Source organism: Nematostella vectensis, chromosome 11 (genome assembly GCF_932526225.1).
Source record: "Nematostella vectensis chromosome 11, jaNemVect1.1, whole genome shotgun sequence".
In the NCBI taxonomy this organism is placed as follows: Eukaryota; Metazoa; Cnidaria; class Anthozoa; order Actiniaria; family Edwardsiidae; genus Nematostella; species Nematostella vectensis.
This window is the reverse complement of record NC_064044.1, coordinates 7,118,801-7,138,903: the sequence shown is the minus strand read 5'-3', so window position 1 is coordinate 7,138,903 and position 20,103 is coordinate 7,118,801. Positions and strand designations below refer to the sequence as shown.

The window sequence follows — 20,103 nt, the reverse complement described above, 5'->3', positions numbered from 1 at the left end:
TAGTTTTACCAACCGCAAGACAAAAGCATATCAACTTCAATGTACCGCTTCTTTCACTTGTGCAATGATAATAAAAGTATAACAAACTAAGTGTCTTTTTCCGCTAATAGGCCGGACCTTGTAAGCACCACGAAAATAATTTTGGAAATAAAACCGATGTTTTCTTACTAAACCGGGTAGTTCGTTTAGCTCCTTTTTCCATAACCTCGCGCAAGTTGAATTAACGAATCTTTCAGCGCTATTTGAAAGAGCTCTTAAACTGTTGAAATTGGTTCCTATTTGTTAAAGTAAACATTTAGTTACATTTCCTTTCTGCAACTGTCAAGTACTTCTATTAAAACTTTCCAGTAATCCATGCCATACAATCAAAAGTTTTATTCCTGCCTTTCTTTTGTGTGCTTGAAGGACGCCACGCGGCTTGCAGATCGCCTACTGGAAGTTTGCAACAAGGATTTCAACAAGAATTTGTCCCGGGACAACAAGCTGAGCATGTCACATGACTTTGCGGTACTCAAAAGGCTTGTCTCCGACGGGTAAGCACAGCCAACCCGCAAGCGATAGCTAATCTATAAGCAGAGTTAACCCAAAACATCAATTGAGGATGCTAGACTTGTCCTCTGGCCAAAAGGCATGTCTCGGACGGGTAAACAAAGCCGATCAACCACCCAGCGATAGCTAATCTATAAGCAGAGTTAACCCAAAACATCAATGAAGAGATGCTAGACTTATCCTCTGGCCAAAAGGCATGTCTCGGACGGGTAAACAAAGCCGATCAACCACCCAGCGATAGCTAATCTATAAGCAGAGTTAACCCAAAACATCAATGAAGAGATGCTAGACTTACCCTCTGGCCAAAAGGCATGTCTCGGACGGGTAAACAAAGCCGATCAACCACCCAGCGATAGCTAATCTATAAGCATAGTTAACCCAAAACATCAATGAAGAGATGCTAGACTTATCCTCTGGCCAAAAGGCATGTCTCTGACGGGTAAACCAAGGCCGATCAACCACCCAGCGATAGCTAATCTATAAGCAGAGTTAACCCAAAACATCAATGAAGAGATGCTAGACTTATCCTCTGGCCAAAAGGCATGTCTCTGACGGGTAAACAAAGCCGATCAACCACCCAGCGATAGCTAATCCATAGGCAGAGATTTCCCAGAACAACAGTGAAGAGATGCTAGACTTATCCTCTGGCTAATAGCACTATTTGGAATCCCACTGTTTCGGCTGTACAGACGGACTAAGTACTGTGTGAGCCTCGGTTTGAGACAAGTTTCATGTGAGATCTTTGAATAGAACAATGCAAACACTCGGGAATTTTTTCATGAAAAAGGTCCGCCTGAAAGACTCACCAAAAGGATAGCCCCCCAGACTCTCCAGAAAAGTAGATGGGGATGATCGTATTATATTTTAGGGTATAAAATTTCGACCAATTGCTATTCCTTAGGGGGTGTTGAAGGAATTTTTTGATTCTATTACCTAAAGGGTATAAACTTCTATTCTTTCGGGGGTGTTTAACGGTTTTTCACGATTCTTTTGGTGTGGTCAAATTTCTTTGACCCCACCCAATTAGCTATCTCTTAGGGGTGAAAATTTTTGTTGACCACGCCCAAAGTGCTGTCCCTTAGAGGAAAGATTGTTTATGCCGACTTACACCCCCGACCGTTTTTATCAGAGTCTCCCCCATCAGGAAATAGCCTGTTACACTCATACGCTTTCGCAAAAAAGTGCATTCCTACGAAAATCTTGGTTTGATTGGAGAAAAGCCTTAGCACTTTCAATGATTGTTGAATGGGCCAAAAAAAGGTCATTCCACTCTCTATAATTCGTTGCGATAAGCTATGCATTTTATAACTACTTGTGTAAAATTTTGCGAAGAAAAAAATAATTAATTAAAGATTACCTTTGGTTTTTAGGAATTTCAGCCAGATTATCGTCCCGCTACAGTCCTCCATGACGGTCACTCTCCCCTCAGGACCAGGAAACCACATGGACCATAACCCCTTCCTGGACTCGCTTCCATGCATAGCCGGCTTCGATGACACGGTAACTATGTCCCTGGTTCAATAAGCCTGATGTAGGCCATGATTTAGTCGTATGCGACTTGCCTATGACATGTCTTAACCCTGAATTACACACTACGACGTTCGAACTCGAGCACTGTAACGGAGTTGTTGGCGGATTTACAGTCTACGGCTTGAGTTGTAGAGGTGTCGCACTCAAGTCACAAAAGACTAAACCATGCTGTCTAAATCAGCATTTAGTCTATTCCTGGGCTCTTCTTGCGCTTGGAATTCTGGTTAGCAAGAAGAAAAGTCCATTCCTTATAGCCTACAAGAACACCACATTTCTCCAGAATGCCATGTAAAAATGAGAAAATGAGTGTAAAGTAAATCCTGTTCTACAGTCTCTCGCTTTTATGGACACAAATTTACCGTGCCGATACTGTCGAAAACAATGCGAGTTGACTGTACAAACAGCCATGTCACTGTGTAGGTTTTGTGTAATGTGTTGGATTCCTCTTCATTCCAGGTCGAGGTTTTGGCATCTTTGCAGAGGCCAAAGAAGATCACGATCCTCGGAAGTGATGGGAACTCCTATATCATGATGTGTAAACCCAAGGTGAACCACGCCCCTTGCCGTGAGAATTCTTCCCCTACTTTAATTATTCATGTACTTTCGAAGGGCTGACGGAAGTACCTGACCTCACCGTTAAGAGACAAAAAAATCTATTAGAATCCGCGCTATTTAACATCCGCGATCCGCTCTAAATTATCAACCACATCCTCAAAGAAACTTCCAATATGCACACAGCTTTCACATTTTTTTGGTATTTTTCGCTTTTCCCATTAAAATCATCGGAGATTGTTACGTAATCGACCGGAAGTAAACTGGTGACAATGCGGCTTTAACTGTGACTCATGTTCCATATCTTCTTACAGGATGATCTTCGAAAGGACTGTCGCACCATGGAGTTCAACGCCCTTATTAACAAGGTATACATGTTTATCTACGAGGTTTACATGTTTATCAACAAGGTATACATGTTTTCATCAACAAGGTATACATGTTTATCAACTAGGTATACATGTCATTCTACAAGGTATACATGTTATTATACAAGGTATACATGTTATTATACAAGGTATACATGTTTATCTACATGGTATACATGTTTATCTACAAGGTATACATGTTATTCTACAAGGTATACATGTTATTATACAAGGTATACATGTTATTCTACAAGGTATACATGTTATTCTACAAGGTATACATGTTATTCTACAAGGTATACATGTTATTCTACAATGTATACATGTTATTCTACAAGGTATACATGTTTATCTACAAGGTATACATGTTATTCTACAAGGTATACATGTTATTATACAAGGTATACATGTTATTCTACAAGGTATACATGTTATTCTACAAGGTATACATGTTATTCTACAAGGTATACATGTTATTCTACAAGGTATACATGTTATTCTACAAGGTATACATGTTATTCTACAAGGTATACATGTTATTCTACAAGGTATACATGTTATTCTACAAGGTATACATGTTATTCTACAAGGTATACATGTTATTCTACAAGGTATACATGTTATTCTACAAGGTATACATGTTATTCTACAAGGTATACATGTTATTCTACAAGGTATACATGTTATTCTACAAGGTATACATGTTATTCTACAAGGTATACATGTTATTCTACAAGGTATACATGTTATTCTACAAGGTATACATGTTATTCTACAAGGTATACATGTTATTCTACAAGGTATACATGTTTTTATACAAGGTATACATGCCATTTTACTTCTCTGTTTTGAATTGAGTTCTGCTTATTTAAAGTGCTTGATGAAGGATCCTGAATCTCGGCGAAGACAGCTACATGTTCGAACATATGTGAGTTACCCTGGGATACTAGGAGATTCTAGGCCTGCCCTCTCACCTCTCAGGCGCCCCACCTTCCCCCACCTCTCCCCCCCCCCCCCCCTGCCTGCCGAAATATCGTTAAAAACACTGCGTTGTTGACGGCTTTTCTTTTAAAGGTTTTACCAGATTTTGGTGAACCTCTGTTAAACTAATGTCTTTTTATACAGGCTGTTATACCTCTAAACGAGGAATGCGGTTTGATTGAATGGGTGAAGAATACGCACGGCCTGAGGAACATTCTGAACAAAATCTACAAGTGAGAAGGAAGGCGTTCTTGTGTATTTGGCGGCAAACTGTCATAAATAGACATAATATAAGCGGAAAAATGTGACTTGACAAAACGAATGTGGATATGGTTTGCCTGTAGTTTAAGGGGGAAAATGTGACTTGACAAAACGATTGTGAATATGGTTTGCCTGTAGTTTTATCGGGAAGAGAGACTTGACCAAATGATTGTTTACTGTTTACATGGTTTGCCTGCGTTTTTAGAGGGAAATGTGACTTGACCAAATGATTGTGAATATGGTTTGCCTGTGGTTTTAGCGGGATGTGTGTCTTTACCTAACGCTTGCGCTGGGGCTTAATGGACGGTCCAGCAAACACCATTTTCTTGCAAGGCATGATCTGTGATAACCCTGATTCAAGAGCCAAGCAATAGGTCAACACACTAGGCCACCCGGGTTTCCTAGGTGCATTTACCTTGAGGCAAGAAGCCGGGCATCCTGCTAAAGGCATTATTATCCCTTTGCTTTATTCCCCCTAGGGAGAAGGACATGTATACCAAAGGCTCTGAACTGAAGAAGATCATGGATCGAGCAGGAAAATCTGTGGAGTAAGTGGTGAAGGGGAGGAGCCTTTTAAAGACTGCAGAATGGGGGAGGGGTGAGGATAGGAAGTGACTGCCGAATGGGGGAGGGGTGGGGGTAAGTAGTGACTGCCAGATGTGAGGGGGTAAGTAGTGACTGCTGAGTGTCTACCGGAGGGGAGGGGGTAAAAAATGAGTGCTGGAGGGGAGGGGTGAGGATAGGAAGTGACTGCCGAATGGGGGAGGGAGTGGGTATGTAGTGACTGCCAAATGTGAGGGGGTAAGTAGTGACTGCTGGGGAGGGGATGGGCTGGGATAGGTAGTGTCTACCGGAGGGTAGGGGGTAAAAAATGAGTGCTGGAGGGGAGGGGTGAGGATAGGTAGTGACTGCGGAAGGGAGGGAGGGAGTGGGTATGTAGTGACTGCCAGATGTGAGGGGTAAGTAGTGACTGCTGCGGAGGGGATGGGCCTGGATAGGTAGTGACTACCGGAGGGGAGGGGGTTTGTAATGACTACCAGAGGGTAAGGGGTAAGTAGTGACTGCTGGAGGGGAGGGGTGGGGGTATGTAGTGACTACCGGAGGGTAAGGGGTAAGTAGTGACTGCTGGAGGGGAGGGGTGGGGGTTTGTAATGACTACCGGAGGGTAAGGGGTAAGTAGTGACTGCTGGAGGGGAGGGGTGGGGGTATGTAGTGACTACCGGAGGGGAGGGGGTAAGTAGTGACAGCCGGAGGGTAAGGGGTAAGTAGTGACTGCTGGAGGGGAGGGGTGGGGGTATGTAGTGACTGCTGGAGGGGAGGGGTGGGGTAAGTAGTGACTGCTGGAGGGGAGGGGTGGGGGTATGTAGTGACTGCTGGAGGGGAGGGGTGGGGGTAAGTAGTGACTGCTGGAGGGGAGGGGTGGGGGTATGTAGTGACTACCGGAGGGGAGGGGGTAAGTAGTGACAGCCGGAGGGTAAGGGGTAAGTAGTGACTGCTGGAGGGGAGGGGTGGGGGTATGTAGTGACTGCTGGAGGGGAGGGGTGGGGGTATGTAGTGACTGCTGGAGGGGAGGGGTGGGGGTAAGTAGTGACTGCTGGAGGGGAGGGGTGGGGGTATGTAGTGACTGCTGAAAGGGAGGGGTGGGGGTATGCAGTGACTACAGGAGGGGTGGGGGTAAGTAGTGACTGCTGGAGGGGAGGGGTAGGGGTATGTAGTGACTACCGGAGGGGTGGGGGTAAGTAGTGACAGTCGGAGGGTAAGGGGTAAGTAGTGACTGCTGGAGGGGAGGGGTGGGGGTATGTAGTGACTGCTGGAGGGGAGGGGGTAAGTAGTGACTGCTGGAGGGGAGGGGTGGGGGTATGTAGTGACTACCGGAGGGGAGGGGGTGAGAAGTGATTGCTGAATGGGAGGGATGGGCGAGGTAATAAGAGACTGCTGGAAAGAGGGGAGAGGCGGGGGAAGTACAGTAACTGCTGGAGGGTAGGGGATAATTAGCGACCCCTGGAGGGGAGAGAGGGATATAATGGAGAGCGAGATGCAGAGAGGTAAAGATAAAGCAGGAAAAATCATGTAGTGACCTCGAGACCTGGTGATCTCGAAAAAAGAGTATGGGCGAGTGAGGAGGTCTCTGGTTGGGCTTTGGCAGAAAGGAGTTAGTTTGCAGTCGTCTTGAAACTTTTTGTCCTTTTTACAAATGCATAAAGGTCAACTTGCTGTTTAAAGGACTTGAAATGCGGTTAAACCGTTTCAAAGAACTGCAAACCGGCTGTGAACAAACGCCAAAATGCCCAAGTCTCGCTAGAAAACGCCCCATTCCACTGTGAAGTGTAACAGTTGAAGATTGAGGGCGGCAAAGGTTAGCCCAATCATGGACCAAGTAAAAAATGACTAATAGTAAAGGCTGAGAACCAAGGGAGGGGGTAGGGTGGAATAAATGAAGTGATTATCAGAAATCGTGGCGCGGCATATTTTGGTTGTAAACCTCCAGGAGCCATATTTGATCTCTGTTTATAACATGTCAGGGCCAAGGTCCGAGTCTTCACGCAGGAGTTTCTTCCAAGGTATGAACTCGGCTGGTTATATTGGCCACTTGATTTTTATATTTGTTATTTAAGAGTTTTATTGTGTGATTCAAGAAAGGTTCTCAAGTCCCTCCCCTAACCCCTCACATTTCAACACTCACCCCTAAAAAAACCTGGAAGTTCCATTTCTTTAAATATGCCGAAATACGCCTGTGAAATTCAGCGCTGAAGAAAGCTTTCCCAACCCACTGGAATGTTCCCTCGTGGGGGTTTTATGGAATCTTTTTTTAAATCGCACTTTGAAGGTTATAGGCATGGTGGAAAAACCTGCACATGTGCACGAGATGTTAATGAAGGCACTATTTTGTGCCATCGGTTTGTTGCATTTCCTAATAATTTTCCATATTCAAAATACTAACACCGTTAGGAAAAAATACATTTTTCCCAAATTTTGGCTTTTTTAGTGCATTTTTCATTGACCATCCTCGCTGTTTATGAACGCTTGGACGAAAATTACTAACTTCAATGGAACACGAAAGTCGCATGAGAATTTCAAAAGTTGCATTTTATACTTTGTTTGCATTTACCTTCTAAGGATTTCGATGCCTTATTTGATGTGAAATGTGCTTATTTGAACCATTGTCCTGTCATGATCGATTCATAGGCATCCTCCAGTCTTTGGAGAATGGTTCCTGAAGGCCTTCCAAAACCCAACCTCTTGGTAAGCGGATGTTATAGCTTGAGCAATTATTATAAGTTATAGCATCGCACGAGGGGAATCTAGAGATTAAATGCCCCCGCAACCGAGGGATGATTAGTTGAAGTCCCGACGCCACAGTCGGAGAGACTTAAACTAGTCATCCCGGGGTTGAGGGGACATTTAATCACTAAATTCCCCGAGATGCCATGCTATAACTTTGTAATACCATGATCACCGGAGGAAATAAAATCGCGACTACGAGTAATATTAGGTTGGATGAGCGACACGGTTCAATGGATCAGGGCATTGCATACGCATTGTTCTTTTTATCCTTCTAGAGACCACACATTTTCAAGAACAATTATCAAATCATAGTTGATTTACATAGTTGCCTACATATCGACAGTTTAGTTCTTTGACATCATTAGCACGCATGCGTATAGCAATCAAAATCATATCCCACATGGATCTAGTCTAACTTTGTTTAGGTATCACGAGATGAAATACTCTGCTCTCTTGGCGCAGGGTCAATCCCTGCTTTAATCAGGAAGCTGCGTTCTATTTGTTTCTCTGGTGGAAACTAAAAGACAAGCATCTTGGTTCTAAATTTTTCTCATGCACTGATGTAGGGTGAAATTTAGAAGACAAAAAATTCTTTTGTCTTTTTCTAAATTTCCCTCATTAAAATGCATGAGGGAAATTTAGAAACTATAGCTCCCTCATTATTAATTCATGAGGGAAATTCAGAACAATCTATTCGATGGAATTTCGCTAGTAATCGTCCCTCAGAAAACAAAAAGATCCGAGGTGATCATGTTATTACTTGTGTAAACTAATTAAAAGATGATTCCATCACCTAAGAATTGTGTACTGTTGAAGTACAGTATTGATGTGGTGTCTAAGGTTGTGCGTGGGAAAACGTGTGACACAATCTATCCTAAGATACGTCCTAGTCCGATCACCCCACCATGTTACACTATACAGTACAAGACAGAATTACTCAAAGCTGCCAGTTCCATCTGCTGATTCCACGACTAATTCAATAATCAGTAATAGAATATTCTAAATAAGTATTAGACCTTATTCATGCAAATAGACCGTTATATTTTCAAAAAATATATATAACATGGGAGAGGTTGTTAGACATTCTACAAGCTTCTGCTCCACAATTCAGAGGAACTCGATTACGTGTAGGGCTTTTCTACAATTAATTCAGTTAATCTGAGTGAATGCCCCTCTGGTGTTCAGCAGCCTCTGTCAGCAGCCATTTTGTCATCCTAGCAAAGAACCAAGTGCGATCAAGCATCCATTTCCATCGGCGGATTTGGGGAAGCGAATGCGATATTTTCTATTAAATTTGATAAATAAAGTATCAAAATTGTATCAAACTTGGTTATGGTTATTTCGAAATTTCCGTACATTGTGTGGCTTCCAGTATTAAATCAAAACAATAACAAAGGTTTGGACTGACAAGAGCACTTTAAGCCCTAGTTTTCGTTGGAGTACCCCCCCCCCAGTTTTCATAAGGAGTACCCTCCCGGTCTGATCGCGTGCCTTCATGTCTTGGTCAGGTATGAGAGTCGCCTGGCGTACTGTCGCACCACCGCCGTCATGTCCATGGTGGGGTACATCCTGGGGTTGGGCGACAGGCATGGTGAAAACATCCTCTTTGATTCCACCAATGGCGAGTGTGTCCATGTAGACCTCAACTGCCTCTTTAACAAGGTACAGTGCTTGTGAGGGTGATGGTTCTGAGTGGTGACGATTGTTATCGTAGTAGCCACAGTGGTGATAGTTTTGGTGATATGAAAGTATGATCCATCCACATCTACTGTCGTTCCAAGATTGATGGTGGATTATACTAATGAAAATGGTGATGGTAGATAGTGCCGATGACAAGGGTGATGTTGGATGATGCTGATGACGAGGGTGGTGTTGGATGATGCTGATGATGAGGTTGATGGTGGATGATGCTGTTGACTAGGGTGATGGTGGATGATGCTGATGACAATGGTGATGGTGGATAATGCTGATTACAAAGGAGATGCTAATGACTGTGAGTGGTAGTTATTATGGCGACAATTTTGGTGATAGATTATTAATTATATATTAATCAATTAATTTTAATTATTAATATTAATAATATGGTGTATGTAGTGGATGCCTGTTATTACGATGTTGCCATTTTTTCGTAATCGGTGTGTTTCAGGGTGAAACGTTTGACTGTCCTGAGAGAGTCCCATTTCGTCTCACGCATAATCTGGTTGATGCCATGGTAAGCACCCTGTCTTCCGTTATTGTTTGGTTGATGCCATGGTAAGCACCTTGCTTTCCATTATTGTCCGGTTGATGCCATGGTAAGCACATCATTTTCCGTTATTGTCTGGTTGATGCCATGGTAAGCACCCTGTTTCCTGTTATTGTCTGGTTGATGCCATGGTAAGCACACCATTTCCCGTTATTGTCTGGTTGATGCCATGGTAAGCACCCTGTTTCCCATTATTGTCTGGTTGATGCCATGGTAAGCACCCTGTTTCCCGTTATTGTCTGGTTGATGCCATGGTAAGCACCCTGTTTCCCGTTATTGTCCAGTTGATGCCATGGTAAGCACACCATTTTCCGTTATTGTCCGGTTGATGCCATGGTAGGCACCCTGTTTCCCGTTATTGTCCGGTTGATGCCATGGTAAGCACACCATTTTCCGTTATTGTCTGGTTGATGCCATGGTAAGCACCCTGTTTTCCGTTATTGTCTGGTTGATGCCATGGTAAGCACCTTGCTTTCCACTATTGTCCGGTTGATGCCATGGTAAGCACACCATTTTCCGTTATTGTCTGGTTGATGCCATGGTAAGCACCCTGTTTCCCGTTATTGTCCGGTTGATGCCATGGTAAGCACCCTATTCCCCGTTATTGTCTGGTTGATGCCATGGTAAGCACCCTGTTTTCAGTTATTGTCTGGTTGATGCCATGGTAAGCACAATTTTTTTGTTATTGTCCAAAATTGGTTAAAAATGGAAACCTATGAAAACAAAATAATTTTATATCTATATCGCTTTCGCCATGTCTTGGTATTTATCAGGAGCGAAACTAGCTTTTTGCTTAGAGGGGAATTCACCTAATGGCAGTATCAGGGAGAAAAATGTTTTGGTTACAAAACGGTTTAGCTCACACAGACTCTCTCGCGAATTCACGTCTCGGGATTCGGGATCCGACATTCTCTTGAATCCGTATACATGTACCCTGGTTCCAGAGCCTCGAACGTCTCTCCATTTAGTGGCCAGCGCATACCTCGCTAGCCGCTGACCGCTGGCCACTAAATAGAGAGACGTTCGAGGCTCTGGGACCAGGGTAGTTTACATTGGGCGATTTTGCGAAACAAGCTTCATTAAAAAATAATCAATAAAATATTGTTTCACCTTTCTAAGAGCAGCCTTCGATAACTTTATATCGCTGCCTAAGTTTCTTATTCATTAATGCCTGTTGGCACTTTTTCGACTCTGTCACTTTTGAGAACTATTGTGTTCTAAGTGCAGTACTTTTTCGAGTAATACGAGCGACGTTTCTGTTCGCAGGGGTTGCTGGGATATGAGGGAGTGTACCGACGATCATGCGAGGTCACGCTCCGATTGATGAGAAGCCAGTGTGACTCATTACTAACGTACGTATGGAATGTTTAGTATTCGTATACCGCAAATTAACATCATATGGAGTGCTCCACATGCAACTGATATTGGTTGTCAGTCTTTTAGTTACTGACTTAGCCTGCTTGCAGGCGTTTACCCGGTGTTTTTTTTTTTGTTTTTTTGTTTTTTTGTTTTTTTGCTATGTTTTCTCGGTGTTTTCGCTATGCGCCGAGTCGTGGCCGCCATCTTGTTTTGTTCTGGCCGCGCGAAAGCTTGTCACTCGCGCCAAGCTAGCGCGGCCAAAAACAAAATGGCGACCACGACTTAACGCATAGCGAAAATAACTAGAAAAAATAGCAAAAAAAAAACACCGGGTAAACGTCTGCAAGCAGGCTAGTTACTGACTCTACTCGACTCAGTTTACATTTATGAGTGCCTGTTAGTCTGTAACCACTTTCAGTGAAAATGGTACAACAGACTAGCGTCCACTTTGGCCCTTTTACTTCCCCTAAGTTAAAGTGCAGTGAGAGACGGGAACATTGGCTTAATGTTTTTATCCGAGAAGAGGACCGCTTGACAGTCCCAAGTGTAGAGAGGCAGGTTTTTACACCCAAAAGAGTCCCAAAAGTTGTTCTGACCTTGGCACGAACCATGGTCCTCTAGCTTGGAGACTATGACTGCACCATTAAGCTATTGCATCACGCAATCTGAAGCAGGCGGTGTGCTCGCTCAAAACACTGTTTTGCTGTGGTGGGTGAGTTCGTCTTCATTTGTCTAGCTAACCAGCAACCATGTGCTTGTATTCAGGGTTCTGGGCACATTTATCCATGATCCTCTTATGGAGTGGCTCCGGCCGCGGGGCACGCCGGGAGATCCATCCAAAAGTAAAGACACAGGCGAGGTTACCAATGAAGAGGTGAGTAAGTGGTGATCAAGCTAATATTAAAATATTCTCTGTACTTTCCCTTGGATATTCACTATTTCATAATGGTCTGTCACAGGCAGTCAAGATTTTGAAAAGCATTGAGCAGAGACTGAAAGGCTACTACAGCAAAAACAAGATCATGATCCCACTATCGATAGAGGGGCAGGTTCACAAGCTTATAACGGTAAAGTGTAGCTACAGTAAGAATAAGATCACAATCCCACTATCGATAGAGGGGCAGGTTCACAAGCTTATAACGATAAAGTGTAACTACAGTAAGAATAAGATCCCAATCCCACTATCGATAGAGGGGCAGGTTCACAAGCTTATTACGGTAAAGGGTAACTACAGTAAGAATAAGATCATAATCCCACTATCGATAGAGGGGCAGGTTCACAAGCTTATTACGGTAAAGTGTAGCTACAGTAAGAATAAGATCACAATCCCACTATCGATAGAAGGGCAGGTTCACAAGCTTATTAACGGTAAAGTGTAGCTACAGTAAGAATAAGATCACAATCCCACTATCGATAGAGGGGCAGGTTCACAAGCTTATAACGGTAAAGTGTAGCTACAGTAAGAATAAGATCACAATCCCAATATCGATAGAGGGGCAGGTTCACAAGCTTATTACGGTAAAGTGTAGCTACAGTAAGAATAAGGAAACAAAACGCTTATCAAGCTTGAGCTTAGAATTGCTCATTCATCCCTTGACCATTTCTCTACTTGGTATAACAGTAACTTCGCTTAGTGACTTATCCCTCTAAATAATCAAACTCATTTCTTTTTCAGGAAGCCACTGATATACAGAACCTCGCTCAAATGTACATCGGTTGGGCGCCTTACCTGTAAGATCAAGGCTACTTCTATTGGATGGTCGCCGAACCCGTTAGACCGTGCCTGCTTCTATTGGATGGTTGCCGAACCCGTTAGACCCTGCCTGCTTCTATTGGGTGGTTGCCGAACCCGTTAGACCCTGCCTGCTTCTATTGGATGGTTGCCGAACCCGTTAGACCCTGCCTGCTTCTATTGGATGGTTGCCGAACCCGTTAGACCCTGCCTGCTTCTATTGGATGGTTGCCGAACCCGTTAGACCCGGCCTGCTTCTATTGGATGGTCGCCGAACCCGTTAGACCCGGCCTGCTTCTATTGGATGGTCGCCGAACCCGTTAGACCCGGCCTGCTTCTATTGGATGGTTGCCGAACCCGTTAGACCCTGCCTGCTTCTATTGGATGGTTGCCGAACCCGTTAGACCCGGCCTGCTTCTATTGGATGGTCGCCGAACCCGTTAGACCCTGCCTGCTTCTATTGGATGGTTGCCGAACCCGTTAGACCCTGCCTGCTTCTATTGGATGGTTGCCGAACCCGTTAGACCCGGCCTGCTTCTATTGGATGGTCGCCGAACCCGTTAGACCCGGCCTGCTTCTATTGGATGGTCGCCGAACCCGTTAGACCCGGCCTGCTTCTATTGGAAGGTTGCCGAACCCGTTAGACCCTGCCTGCTTCTATTGGATGATTGCCAACCCGTTAGACCCTGCCTGCTTCTATTGGTTAGGCGCCGTCGCACTAAGACTCAGACTTCTTACTTAAAAGCTCTATGATAACTGTTTTTATAATCTGTGAGCAAGATCATCGATAATTGTTTTGTTATGACTGATAATAAACATATACTTGGCGCAATGAAGAGAAAAAGGACTTCACGATTGACTATTTGAAATTGGTGAATTGGGTAGCAATATCTTGGTGGACTATTATTTGTCGTGGGTTAACAGTGCCAACATCAACCAGCATCGCTAACCAAGCCTTTCCTTAGTGACCACAAGACTAGCTAGGAAATATTGATGAACTATTGGGCAGTAATGCCGGGTATTTTGACAAGCAATATTGGGCAGTAATGCCGGGTATTTTGACAAGCAATATTGGGCTTTAATGCCGGGTATTTTGACAAGCAATATTGGGCTTTAATGCCGGGTATTTTGACAAGCAATATTGGGCTTTAATGCCGGGTATTTTGGCAAGCAATATTGGGCAGTAGTGCCGGGTGTTTTGACAAGCAATGTTGGGCAGTAATGCCGGGTATTTTGACGAGCAATGTTGGGCTTTAATGCCGGGTATTTTGGCAAGCAATATTGGGCTTTAATACCGGGTATTTTGGCAGGCAAAGTTGGGCAGTAACGCCGGGTATTTTGACAAGCAATATTGGGCTTTAATGCCGGGTATTTTGACAAGCAATGTTGGGCAGTAATGCCGGGTATTTTGGCAAGCAATATTGGGCAGTAATGCCGGGTATTTTGGCAAGCGATATTGGGTAGTAATGCCGGGTGTTTTGGCAAGCAATATTGGGCAGTAATGCCGGGTATTTTGACAAGCAATGTTGGGCAGTAATGCCGGGTATTTTGACAAGCAATATTGGGCAGTAATGCCGGGTATTTTGGCAAGCGATATTGGGTAGTAATGCCGGGTATTTTGGCAAGCAATATTGGGCAATAATGCCGTATATTTTTGCAATCAATGTTGGGCAGTAATGCCGGGTGTTTTGGTTAGCAATGTTGGGCAGTAATGCCGGGTATTTTGGCAAGCGATATTGGGCAGTGATGCCGGGTATTTTGGCAAGCGATATTGGGTTGTAATGCCGGGTATTTTGGCAAGCAATATTGGGCAGTAATGCCGGGTATTTTGGCAAGCGATATTGGGCAGTAATGCCGGGTATTTTGGCAAGCAATATTGGGCAGTAATGCCGGGTATTTTGGCAAGCGATATTGGGCAGTAATGCCGGGTATTTTGGCAAGCGATATTGGGTAGTAATGCCGGGTATTTTGGCAAGCAATATTGGGCAGTAATGCCGGGTATTTTGGCAAGCGATATTGGGCAGTAATGCCGGGTATTTTGGCAAGCGATATTGGGCAGTAATGCCGGGTATTTTTCCAAGCAATATTGGGCAGTAATACCGGGTATTTTGGCAAGCAATATTGGGCAGTAATGCCGGGTGTTTTGACAAGCAATATTAAGCAGTAATGCCGGGTGTTTTGACAAGCAATATTGGGCAGTAATGCCGCGTGTTTTACAAGCAATGTCATGTAGCAATGCCGGGTGTTTTGGTTAGCAATGTCATGTAGTAATGCCGGGTGTTTTGACAAGCAATGTTGGGCAGTAATGCCGGGTATTTTGGCAAGCAATATTGGGCAGTAATGCCGGGTATTTTGGCAAGCGATATTGGGCAGTAATGCCGGGTATTTTGGCAAGCAATATTGGGCAGTAATGCCGGGTATTTTGGCAAGCGATATTGGGCAGTAATGCCGGGTATTTTGGCAAGCGATATTGGGTAGTAATGCCGGGTATTTTGGCAAGCAATATTGGGCAGTAATGCCGGGTATTTTGGCAAGCGATATTGGGCAGTAATGCCGGGTATTTTGGCAAGCGATATTGGGCAGTAATGCCGGGTATTTTTCCAAGCAATATTGGGCAGTAATACCGGGTATTTTGGCAAGCAATATTGGGCAGTAATGCCGGGTGTTTTGACAAGCAATATTAAGCAGTAATGCCGGGTGTTTTGACAAGCAATATTGGGCAGTAATGCCGCGTGTTTTACAAGCAATGTCATGTAGCAATGCCGGGTGTTTTGGTTAGCAATGTCATGTAGTAATGCCGGGTGTTTTGACAAGCAATGTTGGGCAGTAATGCCGCGTGTTTTACAAGCAATGTCATGTAGTAATGCCGGGTATTTTTACAAGCAATGTCATGTAGTAATGCCGGGTATTTTGACAAGCAATGTTGGGCAGTAGTGCTATTTGCACGGCTTAGGTTGTAATTTTTCCAGCAGGATTGATCAGGGTAACCGGAGATTTTTCTGAATAACTTGGCTTGCCGGCTTGTCATATTTACACCCATCTCCTTCTACTGGTCGATCATCTAGGGATTCTGCTTCCTTTGAGGTATATGTAGCCCACGCCTTCCCAGGGCACGTTGCGCTCCCTTAAGCAAGAACTGTGTTCCAATTAGGAATGTTTGAAAATCAATGGACCATGGTGCACTGTCTGTTAGTGCAATACCAACAGGCAAACAAAAACTCAGAATTGTTAACCATCCATAATGTAGTGGTGTAAAGCAAATCAAATAAGCGGTTAGAAATAAAAAAAAGAATAGTAGGATACGTGTTTACAATGTAAATGATGAAGTCAATGCCTCGTGCTAAAATACATTCAAAATCAGATGTAACTTTTAAAAATTTCCAAATTTTTAAAATTGAGAATGGAATAAATACTGCCATGAGCAATTTTCACACTATTGCAATAGCTATATAAACTTTCTTTTCTTTGAGATGGAAATTTGTGTTTGACATTCTTTAGTCATTACTCAACCTTCCCATAGATGAATTGATTTTGTCACACATGGTTTGCCTTTCTCTCAAAGAGAAATTAGAAATATGTGTTACGAGGCTTTAGGTGCTTTCTTTGTAGGTGTTGTGGGGGTAGTCTGAGAGCAAGGGTTGGCTGTCTTCTTCTTTCTTTATTGTACCGCTAATGTGTTTACAAATGGTAGAACTATTACCGCACTGACTAGCGGGAGAATGGCTGTAGGAAGGCAAGTATTTTCGAAAGATTTCGTCACACATGGTTTGCCTCTCTTTTAGAGAACAAAAAATACGAAATATTACTTGGTTTTGTTACATTGATGATTGCCTTGTAGTGATGCACGATGGCTTAGAAATTTGCATCTCGTAGCAAAGGGTCACACCAGGGGACGTGCCCTAAGGCTAAAACATTGCGTAAAAAACGCAGAACTTTCTTTATTCTTGAAGATATTCTATATATGTCAAGCTCAACATCTTCATTCTTATTGCTTAATGTAAATGCCCTGAATTTGTGAAAAAACATGTTGAATAGTACACTGAATCTGGAATCCGGAATAAAAGTAGTCTTCGAGCCGGATTCCAGTTAAATATTTATTGTTGATAGAAAATTGAGCCTTTACGTTATGAATTGTTTCGGAAAGTATTGAGTATTGAAAAGTGATGGTGCATGAAAATAAGTACGCTCAATTTGACATAATTTCAAATAATATCGGCCCATGAGGCGTTCTTATTTATTTCGGGACAGTGGCGTCATTTCTGGGAAGTAAAATTGTTGGCCAATCACATTCTTTGGAAACGCTTTAGCCAATGAAAATCCCGCGTCTTATCACGTGCGATAAGATGATAAAACAAGCGCGCCTCAAATTGTGAGTCCTCTCGGCTGCTGCTACGGATAGAGGGATGATCTTTCTTAATCTGTGCTGCAATAACCCAACTATCTAAGCTCGGTCTTGTGACTAATGTCACGGCCTAAAGGGTACATAACACGTTAACATTGATTATTCTTCCACGAGGCGCTAAAAATGGGCTGATCACCGAATCACAAGCAATTACGGGGTTCGTGGAAGTGGTCATGTTGTTTCGAAGGCGAATGGGTTCTCTTGATGGTCGAAGACGAGCTGCTTCTAGGTAAGGAATCTATATTTGGTCAAAATTAAAACGATCCAACGTGCAGATAGTGGGTCAGAGAAAAAAATAAAGAAAAAACAATGTCAAAATGGGTTGTAATAAGTATTGTGGAGAAATAAGACTGACTGTTGAGTAGATAGGGGTAGATAGGGGCAAATATTTGAAGCTATTTTGAAAATTTAAACTGCTGGATCTTTGTTTTGATGCTCTCTATAAGGCTTCATGATGTTTTAAGTTGATCCGCGCTGAAACAGAGCAATGCGATTGTATGGAAATTAGTTGCTTGATTGATTGCCATGGAAACAAGTAGATGAAACCATTCTGTGACAAATCATGCATATATAACTCAGCCAATCAAATTATTCACAAATCAATAGACCTCTCAAAATAAAAAACAATCCATTTTTGTTGCCTGTAGGGGTGTCCCAGAAAGGCTACATGATGTCAGGCAGTTTAGAAAATAGTATTTCAGCAATTCAGTGTATTATTATGAGCTAATTAGTGACAGACAATTTTAATTAATTCTTATTATTTTGTATTTTTCATTACTTGCAGCCTTAAGTGATGGCAAATATTTTCCCGTTGACAAAGGAATCTGATAACTTTGCTAAACTTGGGAGGTTGCTGATAGATGGTGGAACAAAGGCATTTTGCTCTGTACTGGATGGATCCATCCATCCACCTGGTGACTTGGCTGATGCGTTATACAAGAACAAAACATTACTACATAACCTATGGAAGCCACCAACTCCCCGACCTTGCAACTGGAGAAAAGTACTAAACGATGATCAGTGGTATCAGCTCTTCCCACAACCACCGTTACTTCCACCCTCCTCAGAATCCTTTGATATCACCCTTCTCACTATCCTTTTGAGGAATATTTGCCCAACTCTGACTGCACCAGCAACGGGATGGGATGCACTGCCAGCGCCCACCGATAAATCAAAGGAGGGAATGATTGCAAGAATCAAGTATTATCGCAACAAGGTTTATGCCCATATCCATGAAGCAGCATGTGATGACGACACTTTTGAAAAGTTTTGGGACCCTATCGCAGCTGCATTAGTTGCACTTGGTGTCAATCAAGACGAGATTGATGATCTGAAGAAACGACCTGGGTTAAGTGAATGCTTAAAAACACTTGAGCAATGGTGTCAAAATGATATTCAGCTATCTGAACAATTAGAGCAGGTCAATAAGAATGTGCTGGCTGTGAAACGAAAAGTCTCTAAACAGGGAAAGAAGTTAAAGAGTTTTAGTCAACAAGTACAACAAGCTCTTAATCAACGGGCATCTAGTAGTAATCCTGATCAGGATGCAGATCATCAAAAGAAGGGTAAGTTTGGTTGATTTAAAGCTCTTGTAGATTTATCTAAATTACAGTTGCGGTATGCAGCCAAATATAATCAGTACAAAATACAAAACTTCAAGTCCCTCTGACATTCTCTGACTATCTACGAAAATCACACATCACAAATAATTTCGAAAGCCAAATGCTCAGTGCAGAATTTAAGAAGCTGGCTTCCTGCCCTATCAAACTGTGCATAATGATATAGGACTGCTGATATTATAACTTACCAATCGATCATAATATTCCACTGTGCAACATAGCTCTTTTTATAAGGACAGAATAAAAGACTCGAATAAACTTTAACATGCAAAATAAAAACAATGTCTAAAGAGTCTTTTCACTCACATCCATGTCAATACCTTTTAGTGGAACGCAATGCACACAAAACTTATTTTTATAGGTTTGCGCCAAGTTAACTGAAAACTATCCTCTAAATTTAAGTGTGCAAAAGAAAGTAATAATAATAATAATAATAATAATAATAATAATAATAATAACAACAATGATGATATATTTATTTTAAAGAGCCAAATAGAATGAAACAGAGAGAACAAAAACTTACATATAGATTAAATGGAGTCAGTCCCCTTATCCCTCTAATGTAGCTTGGTACTGTAATTGGTCCCACAGTATATATAACTAAATAAGGACTAATTAAAAACACATTAAATAAAATGGATATAGTCAAGTACCTTAATTATTCTTTATAATTACTCGTTGCTCGTAGTTATTTTTAACTGTCTGTCTGTTACAGATGCAGTTTATATTCTTATTTTAATGTGAGCTTTTGTAGTTTCGTGTTTTGATATAAAGTTTAAAAAATGTTCAATGACAATATTAAAAGTGCTAAATACAATTGTAAAACACATTTGATAATTTGTGCGCTATGATTTGTCTAAAGCCGGAGGTAAAAGTGTTGGTCTCTAGATAGATTACAGAATAAGTACAAAGTACTGATTTATTGAACCGTGTTTTTTCATCAAACTATACATAACTCGTAATTTATAGTTTATTTCCTCGGCTATCAAGGTATTTTATAAAATTTAAATGCGTGAAATTTAAGTAGCAAGTAAATTTCCTATTAAACTTCGGTTCTCCTCTTGCTATGGTGTGTCTTTTAATATATCAATATATCAACTAAAACAGTGCACGTTCTTGTTACTTTTATTTTCAACTATAGTTCATTAGCACTTCTGAAAGGTTGTTTAAATTGTCTTTAATATTTACCAAACCTTTCTCACCTGCAACCATCCGGCTAT

The 20,103-nt window shown here is 42.3% G+C and overlaps 2 protein-coding genes across 2 annotated transcripts in view; both read left to right on the top strand.

Moving 5' to 3' along the window:
* LOC5518488 (serine/threonine-protein kinase atr) overlaps window positions 1–13,706 on the top strand; it is a 58,999-nt gene extending 45,293 nt beyond the window's left edge. Inside the window, exons 59-73 of the mRNA XM_048733996.1 lie at window positions 406–533; window positions 1,920–2,049; window positions 2,536–2,625; window positions 2,946–2,999; window positions 3,874–3,927; window positions 4,125–4,213; window positions 4,721–4,789; window positions 6,764–6,802; window positions 7,428–7,484; window positions 9,035–9,188; window positions 9,673–9,738; window positions 11,038–11,123; window positions 11,896–12,004; window positions 12,090–12,197; window positions 12,806–13,706. Of these exons, the coding sequence (XP_048589953.1) occupies window positions 406–533; window positions 1,920–2,049; window positions 2,536–2,625; window positions 2,946–2,999; window positions 3,874–3,927; window positions 4,125–4,213; window positions 4,721–4,789; window positions 6,764–6,802; window positions 7,428–7,484; window positions 9,035–9,188; window positions 9,673–9,738; window positions 11,038–11,123; window positions 11,896–12,004; window positions 12,090–12,197; window positions 12,806–12,865 (1,293 nt within the window). The 3' untranslated portion in view covers window positions 12,866–13,706. The remainder of the gene's footprint in view (window positions 1–405; window positions 534–1,919; window positions 2,050–2,535; window positions 2,626–2,945; window positions 3,000–3,873; window positions 3,928–4,124; window positions 4,214–4,720; window positions 4,790–6,763; window positions 6,803–7,427; window positions 7,485–9,034; window positions 9,189–9,672; window positions 9,739–11,037; window positions 11,124–11,895; window positions 12,005–12,089; window positions 12,198–12,805) is intronic.
* A 3,294-nt stretch (window positions 13,707–17,000) lies between these two features.
* The window catches only part of LOC116605635, a 6,638-nt gene continuing 3,535 nt past the window's right edge, over window positions 17,001–20,103 (top strand). The window contains exons 1-2 of the mRNA XM_048733995.1: window positions 17,001–17,493; window positions 18,049–18,829. Coding sequence (XP_048589952.1) covers window positions 18,058–18,829 — 772 coding nt within the window. The 5' untranslated portion in view covers window positions 17,001–17,493; window positions 18,049–18,057. The remainder of the gene's footprint in view (window positions 17,494–18,048; window positions 18,830–20,103) is intronic.